General features: G+C 35.7%; 1 protein-coding gene and 1 pseudogene across 2 annotated transcripts; both read right to left on the reverse strand.

The window, feature by feature from the left end:
• Positions 1-160: 160 nt before the first annotated feature.
• On the reverse strand, positions 161-1,228 carry LOC145618635 (uncharacterized). The gene is made up of 3 exons (XM_081673407.1): positions 810-1,228; positions 585-709; positions 161-505 (listed from the first exon to the last, which is right to left on the reverse strand). The coding sequence occupies exons 1-3, from the start codon at positions 963-965 to the stop codon at positions 385-387; spliced, it is 402 nt and encodes a 133-aa protein (XP_081529533.1). The 5' UTR covers positions 966-1,228; the 3' UTR covers positions 161-384.
• Positions 1,229-3,487: 2,259 nt separating this feature from the next.
• On the reverse strand, positions 3,488-6,915 carry LOC145618493 (putative pentatricopeptide repeat-containing protein At1g77010, mitochondrial pseudogene; annotated as a pseudogene). Its single transcript, XR_014107922.1, has 3 exons — positions 4,852-6,915; positions 4,350-4,428; positions 3,488-3,588 (listed from the first exon to the last, which is right to left on the reverse strand). The product of XR_014107922.1 is annotated as a putative pentatricopeptide repeat-containing protein At1g77010, mitochondrial pseudogene (transcript).
• Between the last annotated feature and the right edge of the window lie 2,961 nt (positions 6,916-9,876).

Genomic DNA, 9,876 nt, shown 5'->3' on the forward strand with positions numbered 1-9,876 from the left:
CAACTGTCAAAGATACTCTATCTTCTTCAGATCCTTGGTTTGACCATACCCTAGGAAAGTTCTGTTTAGTTTATTTTACCATATTTTATTCCTAAATTAGAAAACAAAGACATACAGAAGTGACAGACCCTGTTGAAGATTGGATCTGGAGATGTCTGAATAATTTCTGATCTGAAAATGTTATTAAAGCAATGATCCATTTTAACGATCACATTTATCGAATTACATGGTGTGGGAGTCTTCATTTACATCCTGTAAAAGTAGGAATTACATGACCAAGTCCTTTCAACTTAACATAAGGTCTAGTAAAAGAGAGAAAACTAACAGGTCTTAATTAAGAAAACATTTATACAAAGTGATCATTTAGTGTTGTTTTGCATTTTTTCAATGCAGTGTATTGAATCCATTGCAAGACTTTTTAAGCATGTCGCTAGAGTTTGCAGTTTCTCCATCCATGATCTGAAGCCATCTCTGCTGAAGACGATCTAAGATACTGTCATCATCCCTGTATAATTTCATCTGTCAGACCAGATAACAAAGCAAACACGAAATTTTCACGGGATTGCTAAGAAAGATGAACTAACCTTACTGGTACAAGTGTTGGAGGATACTGCAAATGTAGACGAGGACCCTCATCGAAACCTTCGCATATAATCTCCCCTCTGTCATCTTTATAGCAAATTATACCTGTTGAATGATCTTCAAAAACCTGTAGTACCAGTCAAATAATGTATCAAATCATTATATGCTATAAACCGTGGATCAAGTAGTGAAAGGAATGAGAGAAGAGAGAGAAATGCAAACCGAACCTGGTCTTTTATGGAGGCTCTGATCTGAAGCTTGGTTGCTTTCTTGACAGGAAGCAGAGATTTCCTAAACCTCACCATTCCAAAAGCAGGCTGTTTAAGAGAAGCAGATTGGTGAATTACGATATGGGGTGAAAAGGAGCCATTTATGACTGCCATTGATTCTTTACTAGATCAGAAAAGAGAAGCACAACAGCAAGATGAAACAGTAGAGGTAGAAGCAGCAGAAATGGAAGTATAAGAATGTTACTCAGAAGTGGGGTCTTTTATATTAGAAAACAAGGAACATTAGAAGTTCTAAGTTGAGGCAAATGCAATTCTTAAACTAATTTAATATAAGGTATAATCTTATATTAAGAACGCATTATGATGAAGGAATCATTAATATAATGTCTAATCATAGTCCATTATGTAGAGTAAGAGGGCCCCACATAGCTTATCTTCTAACTGTTGCTGTTTGTGCAGACGAAGTCATTTCATTAGTTGGAGAAACCACATATTGTCTTTAATCAATTGGCCTAAGCTCCTCTCAAATATGTTTGAAAATAGATGCACTGCTGGTAGCTTTACAGTTTATCTTATCTGATCTGTATATTCTATTCATGTCAACTATTGGACACATCCCTAACTCTCTATAAACAAAAAAACAGAAACCCACAATCATCGTCACAACCACCACCCAAATGAACATCCACCACAAGCAAAGTCAAAGGAGAGGGAAAATTACTACATGGACTCAGGAGTACCTAAACGATGTTCCCATTGGTGCATATCGCGCATGTCATGCACGTGCCTGGCAAGGGGCACTGGATGTGTACAGATTCAACTAATCTCTTATATTAAACTGATCATAGTGTTGTAAAATAATGGAAAAAGAGAAAATAAATATTAAGTTCACCAACTAGTTACAAGATGAAGCTGGAACAACTTGACACATATTAAACATAGCTTATCATCAATAATTGAATGAAATCTCCCCCTTAGCAAATTGGCATCACGATAGTTATGAAAAGTCATTCATCATTTCATCTTAAATTGATAATCAGATTCATAAGTGAATGATCCTGGAAATATGTTAGCTACAACGTGTTACTAATAAATTAGTAGTACGATAAGGTATGTGTTGGGGTTGATGAAACAGCAATCAGATTTAATACCAATATATAATGGTAAACAAGGGAATTCTGGTATCTAATCTTTTGAGACAAAGCCAATAAATGGTTTTGTTTCTTCCCCTAAAAATCAAATTAGTGCGGGGACCATAACAAAGGAAAGGTTTTTGATTGTAAGATATTGATTTCTAGTCTCAGTATGCTTTAATTTTAGGTGTTTAAAATTACTGATTATAGAAATAATAAGATAATATGATTAGTATCGTAACTATCGTTACTAAAATCGTCAACGTATGACATATTATCCCTATCAAAACTAGACACATAGAAAAATAGCATTATTTGAAATTAATATATGGAAAATTATAATTGAACCACATCACAAGATAATTGACAACAAGAAATATCAGTCTTTTAGAGCAAAAATGGTGAAATTCTCTCTTTTTTTGTTTTGTTTGTTTGGGAGAAGGGGAGGGATTGGGATCATGATTTTTGAGGGTTTGATCTTCAGTCTTTGAGTTACCGTTAAATCTAATCAGTAGGATGATGTTGTGTAATAGTACAGCAACAGATTTGACAATTGACAAATGAATCAACTTCAATGTGTGGCATATTTTCATTCAATCTCATTTATTATAACTACGTCAACCATCCAATCCTTATCATTCACTACATCTACAATTACTTTATCTTAGATTTCCTTATCATGCTTATTCAGGACTATATTTGTATAGAATAAGTCTAATATTTTAAAGGAACCAATTATAAAGACTATATGTGTATAAAACTAAGATAGAAATCAAGGTCAAATTTGGCCTCATAAAACTCTTATATAGAATTTAATTTTTTTTTTTTTTTTTTTTTTTGGGGGGGGGGGGGGGGGGGACACAAAATCTTACATAGTTATACATTAATTAGTATAGCACAAAAGCTTATTTGAGACCAGTCTCACAAGTACTAGTCTTGGGTTGCCTTGTTATGGCTGAAGGGTGACTTATTATATCACGTAAGATTGACTTTTTTATGTCGCTGAAAGGATGACAGATTGTTAAGGGACTTTTTTATATTATTGAGGGAGATCTGTTATTTTTATTGAGGGGTGACTTGCTGCGCCCAAGAGGCCATCAAGCCAAGACATCTAATAATAAGGAACAAATATGAGACTTATTTGAGTCACAAGACACAAGTTGATAATCTGGGTGGTCAAAGATGCTGATAAAATAGGTTAGGGCTAGATTTCTTTGTTTTTTAATCACCATTAAGCTGATAAGCAGCAAGTCTAAATATTCAAGGTGAAGAAGAGGAAATAGTAGATTAGCCTATCTAAGTGTCTTTAACAATAAGCTGAAAATCTTAGACAAAATGTGGAGGAGTGCAACACAGAATGACCAGCATTCTCAATTCCTCGTCACCAGACCCAAAAGAGCTACTAGATGATTGGCACATTCATAAAAGCAGGTTAAGGGAGGAGTAGCAAACCCCATCATACTGTAACTGCAATCTCAGTAGACGCATTTGCAAAATCAAGACATAAATCTTCTTTTCTTATAGTTCAGTGCCAATAGTTACCTTGGCTGTCTTTTCTGCTACTAATCCACCAGACCACCAAGTAGTGCCAGACAGATTCAGGGAAACTACAAGCTTCCAAGTCTCCAAGCACCAAGAACTTCCTGCAACAAGCACACTTTTATGAGATCATGGTAAAGTTCAGGGCATCAACCTCTGATTATTCACGACTCCAAAGATGGGTGAAGGTATGGACACCAGACTTCGTGCACAATGGGTCACTACTCATGTAATATTCTAAGTTTAAAATTTCTGAAGGTGTCAAGACTCTCTGCTGTTTTGTTTTTTACCATATTCAGTTGCATTGTTGCATAAATAAACTTTATGCACTACATAAATTTCTTGCAAGTTCCAAAGCAAACAAAGATTCTTCTGGGGGGAAAAAAATGAAAATTTAGTAACCATCAAGGAATAGTGATCTCAGAAAGCAACAATCATTCACAGATACACAACACTGTTCTTAACAGACCATTGCCACCACACACACACACACACACCAAAAAAAAAAAACCCTACTGAAAGACTGCATATTCATATTACATCCACATTTTATTAAATGAAATCCCAGTGACATTAGCTACTCATAATGATTCCTCGTAACAAAGTTAGATGGCAACCTAGCAATCTAGCATGATAGCAGAACACAGTATATAATCTCTGTTCAATGTTACATCAAGGCACATAACAAAATCTGAAAATTTAACCAACATAAAAATGAAAAATTAGAGGAAGAAAAAGAAGGCAAACACCACAATTGGATTAAATTTCCCAAACTGAGATAAGCAATTAGTATGCATTTTGCCAGTTCCAGCCACAGGCCATATTATTAAATCACTATCACAACCAACTGAAGATGAAGTCACACCTTGGAGCTTTCCTCAAGGCTACTGTGTTTGTTCTAGCCAAATCATTTCTCTCCAATGTTCACCTCATCTTGTCGAAACCTGGATGAATCTTTGAAATTCATGAGTGTATCCATATGTATATATCCACAGAAGTAAAAAAACGATGAGATGAACAAGATGGCCACTAGCCAATCGTGATATTTGTTCACCTTCATGTTTATTTGCATACACATACTCTCAAACAAGTATCATCACATGTGCAGAGAATGACAGCGGCAAGAATTTATCTATTACTCCGTAATTAAATTCAGTGAGGTATACACAAGCTTCCAGCATAGTATACCTGCCACTGCTGCTGCTAAGTTACATCAATTTATAGTTAACTAATTCTAACAATCAAATATTTCTATATTCCTGTAAAACATATATATTCGTCCAAAGCTCTAAGATGCCTGTGAAACTAGTCAGTAACTAAGTTGTATCTCAATCAAGGGGTCAATAGAGGCAGTTGATAACACTTACATATGACTTTATTCAGGCACATCACCAACTAATGCCGGGAATCTTTTCAGTGCATCTAGTCCTCATTATATTTCTAACTTTTGTCGATCCATCCCAGTCACCTGAAGTAGCAAATATTCCAGATAATTGCACATAAGCACTTGAATTTTCAGGATCAAGATGAGTCATTAGCTCTGCAACCTCTCTGCCCAGATTCTTGTTACCATGTGCCACACACCCTCTCAGAATTGAAGACAGCATACTAGCATCTGCCTTAAATGGCATTTGTCTAATTAGAGCTGTTGCCTCTTCAAGACAACCGGCTCGAGCCAATAGATCAACCATGCATGTGTAATGCTCATATTCAAGTTCTATGTTATATTCAGATTTCATCAAATAAAACCACTTCCTGGCCTCCTCAATCAATCCACAGTGACTGCAAGCAGATAGAAGTACAGTAAAGGTAACAACATTTGGCTGAACTCCAGCATGTCTCATGGAAGCAAACAAATCTAAAACCTCCATTCCTAGACCATTTGTAGCATACCCCGATAACATTGAATTCCAAGAAGCTTCATCAAATTTGACCATTTCGTCAAATAACTTCCGACCCAAGTTAATGAAACCACACTTGCAATAGAAATCAATGAGTGAGGTACAGACAATCAAGTCAGCTTCTAAGCCAACAACAGTAGCTCTTGCAAAAACCTGCTCACCAAATCTAAGTGAACTGATGCTAGCACAGGAGCTGATCACACTTGCAAAACTGTATTTGTCCATTCGAACTTCAAGCGTATTCATCTTACAGAAAAGATCTAAAGCTGAAAGGGGACAACTATTTTGACTAAAAGCTGCTAACATTGAATTCCAAGAGATCAAAGATTTATCTTGCATACTGTCAAAGATCTGCTTGGCATCTTGCAATCTTCCACAGTTACAGTAGACATTGATCATAGAATTAAGAAGGACAGTATCATAAAGTTCAAGCTCATCAAAGAATTTACAAGCATTACTTGGATTTCCGCACTTGGAATACATATCAATAAGGGAACAAGCAACAACAACATCCGTAGAGACCCCAACTTTGCAAGCATGATTGTGTAATTGTCTACCATATTCATGAGCACCACCAATACTCGAGCAAGCATTCATAACATTAGCAAAAGTAGAGCAGTCTGGCTTATAGTCCTTATTCCTCATCATGTTGAATAAAGCCAAGGCCTCTAAAGGTTGATCATTAGCAACATAACCAGAAATCAACGAATTCCAAACCACTACACAAGGATTAGCTATGCTGTCAAAAGTTCTTCTAGCATCATCCATTTTACCTAGATCTGCATATCCTGTAATTAAAGCAGAAAGTGAAAAGTCATCAGCTTCATTTGTCAACTTGAAGAAATGTTTAGCATTGTCTAATTCCCCACACTTGCTATACAAATTAACAATAGAGCTTCCTAAAACCGTGTCGAATTCCACTCCATCAATAATGATCCTAGCATGAATTTGCTTCCCACAACCAAGAGCCATCATATCAGTACAAGCACCAACCATTGTTGCCAAAACAAAAGGATCTCTCTTCCCTGATTCAGCACCATCAAAGTTCATATCTTTAAACAACCTCAAAGCTTCTGTAGGACACCCACGACGAGCATACCCATGAAGCATCGAATTCCAAGCAATACCATTCTTTCTAGGCATCTCATTAAACACCATCCTAGCTAAACCCAATTCGCCCGATTTCACACACCCAGAAATAACAACATTCCATGAAAAATCATCCCTAAAAGGCATAGAATTGAAAATCTCCAATGATTTATTTATCTCCCCTGACTTCATAAACCCCTCAATAAGTGTATTCCATGAGAAGCAGTTTCTTTGGGGCATTTCATCGAACACCTTAGCTGCATCCCTCATAATTCCACATTTTGCATAAACCTGAATTAGACGATTTCCGATGCTTAAAACGGAATTAAGAATACCCCTTTTGAGGAATAAGAGATGAATCTGCTTAACTTGATTAATGGAGTTTTGGCGGCCATTGTAGGATTGTAATAGCTGTGTATAATAGCGCAGGTCATAGTCCATTATTATGCATCAAAACACTTAAAACCCAGAAAATTCTCTCTCTTTCTTCCTCCCTCTTTCTCTTACTCTGTCAGATTGTTGAGAGTTGATAATGAAGAAAAAGCTTCTTCGATTATTTGGCGCCCATTTTCAACAAGTTCTCTACATTAACAGTAAAGCATCTACAGACTACAGTATAGAAAAAATGAAAATCTTAATGTCGTTAAGAGCTACTACTGGGCCGACCAAGTCCACATGCCGTGTCAGCAGGCCATGCTTGAAACGAGCTATTTGTATCAATCTTCCATATAAAAAGCCCATGATTAACTTATTTTGACTATGCACATTTCACGCCACTAAACTTTAAGATGCATTAAGTCGTATATACTAATATATTTAAAAGCGTTTATTACTGTTATGTCACACACTCAATTCCAGGCTATTCATTAGTTAAAGTATTAAATTATTGCTCTCGAGAATGCTATCTAGTATAGTTGGTTAAAATTTTGAAATCTGGTATCCAAAACCCGAGATTGAATTCGGTCTAATAGTGTTGGAGTGTAAACTTTCTAAATAATACATGTAAGTGTTTCACATTGAAAGAGACTAGAGAGTTGAATACTTTAAAGGTACTCAGACTCGTATTTGACAAATATTGGCCTTGTGACTTCCTTTACACTAAATTACTACCCTCTCCATTTCATAATGTTAGTCCCATTCCCATATACTATTTTGGGCGTTTTAAAAAGAACTACCCATATTGAACATAATTAATTGGTTGTATATTGATGACATGACTCTAAGTAATGAAATTTATACCTTAAATTATGCAATTATAACTTGTGCTTTCCTAATAAAAAATGAAAAAAGTTAAATAAGGTAAACTAATTTATGTAATTGATTGGGACTAACATTATAAAACGGAGGGAGTATTATTCTCTTTCTAATTAAAGCTGAGTCGTATAACACTACTTCATACCTTAAATTTGAACCTTATAATTAAAGCTGAGTCGTATAACACTCCTAATTTTAGTCTCATATTTGATGCAATTAATTTGAGCCAATAGCTACTCTTTTCGCATCCATTTGTTTGTCTTTTATTTATTTTGAATCATCCCTTATAAATACTTCATACCTTATATTATTATATATTTCATAATTACATGTTCTCTTGTAAAAATTTGGTTCAAACCTTAATAATACACCTTTTATCTATAAAGCAAGCAAATAGATAGAGGCAAAGGAAGTAATTTCTCTCAATTAAGTTCAATCCTAGATATGCTTACCTTTGTAAGCATTTTAAATTTCCAAAACATCATTATCTCAATATTTTATCTTAAAAATATTAGTGAGAATCAACAAGGCAAAATGCCAAAAAAAATTATTCGAGACTCGAGATTAATAGGTGCATAAGTGTGAATTGAAAATTTCAGCAATTTACAATGAAACCATCAACCACCTTAAGCAGAGAGTAAACATTGAATCCATCAAAATTTGCCAATCAAATTCCATCCAAATTCACCAAATCACTACTTCCCATTTCTCTAATACCACATAATTCACCAATACACCATGCTCTAAAGGTGTTTGTCAAAATGCCCAAGAGAACATATGCACTGGTAAAGTGGTAAGCCCTAAAAACTTAGTACACGAATCTATATACAGTAGGAGTATTTGTTGAACATGTCACCTACGTCTGTGTAACACTGTAATTTATATTTTGCATTACAAATTCCATAGGAGAAAATACATGTTAATATGCCATATAAACTTTGCGCGTTTATATGGGGGCATATTGGACAATTGACGCTGTTTAGTAAGGGTATGCACGTCAAACTGACCAAATATAGTTAACAGCTAACTAACGACGTCAATTCAGGTGTTTTTCGTCCCGTTCCCCAAATTGTTGTTGACCCCGTTACAATTGATCTTTACCTTTGTTGGGAATTAGAACTGAGGTTTGGCGGCGAACGAACATCAAAGTCGGAGGAACGAACTGAGGTTTGGGTCTGCAATTCTGGGCGACCATAGTTGGTGTCGCGTTGGCGGGTCTTCAATTCTGGGGGAACATATTTCGCGGCGCAACATATTCTCGGCAATTTTAAGATAAGGTATGCATTACTGGATTTAGGGATTGAATTACTCGATTGAATATTTTTTTTGTCCATGTATGTTGCCGATTGCCGATTTTATCTTTGTTCCGTGATTTATGGATATTACATTGCAGTTTATTTGAATTATTTTTTACCTATTATTGGTTATTGATATCTGTTCTAGGGTTTGTAGATTGCAGTTATTTGATTTGGTGCACGCAATCGCGCATCGATTGCGTTGTTTTGTATTGACTTTCCAGTGAACTGCAAACTTAGTAATTGGTATAGATTGAGTGTTGTTGCCATTAGGTTGAGGTTGTTTTATTGAGGTGGTGCTAGAACTTCTGCAATTGCTATGAAGTCAGTTGTGTTGTGATTGTATTTAACTATGGTCTTCTATGTTCAATGGGTATAGTAGTAATTAGTGTTACAGAAATTCGAAGTGTGGATTGGATTTGGTTTGGTTTGGATTAGTACATAACACTATAGTAATTGGGATGATGGTGTACAGGGGTAGGTAATACATTGCACATTGCAGGTGTTTGGCAAGAAGATGGAATCATTTGGGAGTTCGAACCGGAAGCGCAAAATCTCCAGCCATGGAAATGCGTTTGAGGTAATGTATGGTAGAATTAGTCATTATATGTTTACAGTGATTTGTGGAAGTAATAAAATCATTTTCAATATGTCATATAAGGCTGGTGTTGTACCTCCATTGAAGAAGCTGTCTCCGGAGTTATTCAAGGTAATCTGAACATTTATCGAAATTCTTAAATGAGAAATTAAAACAACATAGGGGCTTATGTATTGGAATGAATTAGGATGATTCGTTAAGCGTTGGAGGGGTTGTGAAAAGGAAAGGGGAGGTGTTGCTACGCCATGTGAATGC

The sequence above is a fragment of the Chenopodium album genome, chromosome 26 (genome assembly GCF_948465745.1).
Source record: "Chenopodium album chromosome 26, dcCheAlbu1.1, whole genome shotgun sequence".
NCBI classification, from domain to species: Eukaryota; Viridiplantae; Streptophyta; class Magnoliopsida; order Caryophyllales; family Amaranthaceae; genus Chenopodium; species Chenopodium album.

Excerpts from the sequence above, each read along its gene's own strand:
- LOC145618635 (XM_081673407.1), bottom strand. The coding sequence starts at position 965 with ATGGCAGTCATAAATGGCTCCTTTTCACCCCATATCGTAATTCACCAA. Across the intron at positions 710-809 it reads GAGCCTCCATAAAAGACCAG|GTTTTTGAAGATCATTCAAC; the intron begins GTTCGGTTTGCA and ends CTGGTACTACAG. Across the intron at positions 506-584 it reads CCAACACTTGTACCAGTAAG|GGATGATGACAGTATCTTAG; the intron begins GTTAGTTCATCT and ends GAAATTATACAG.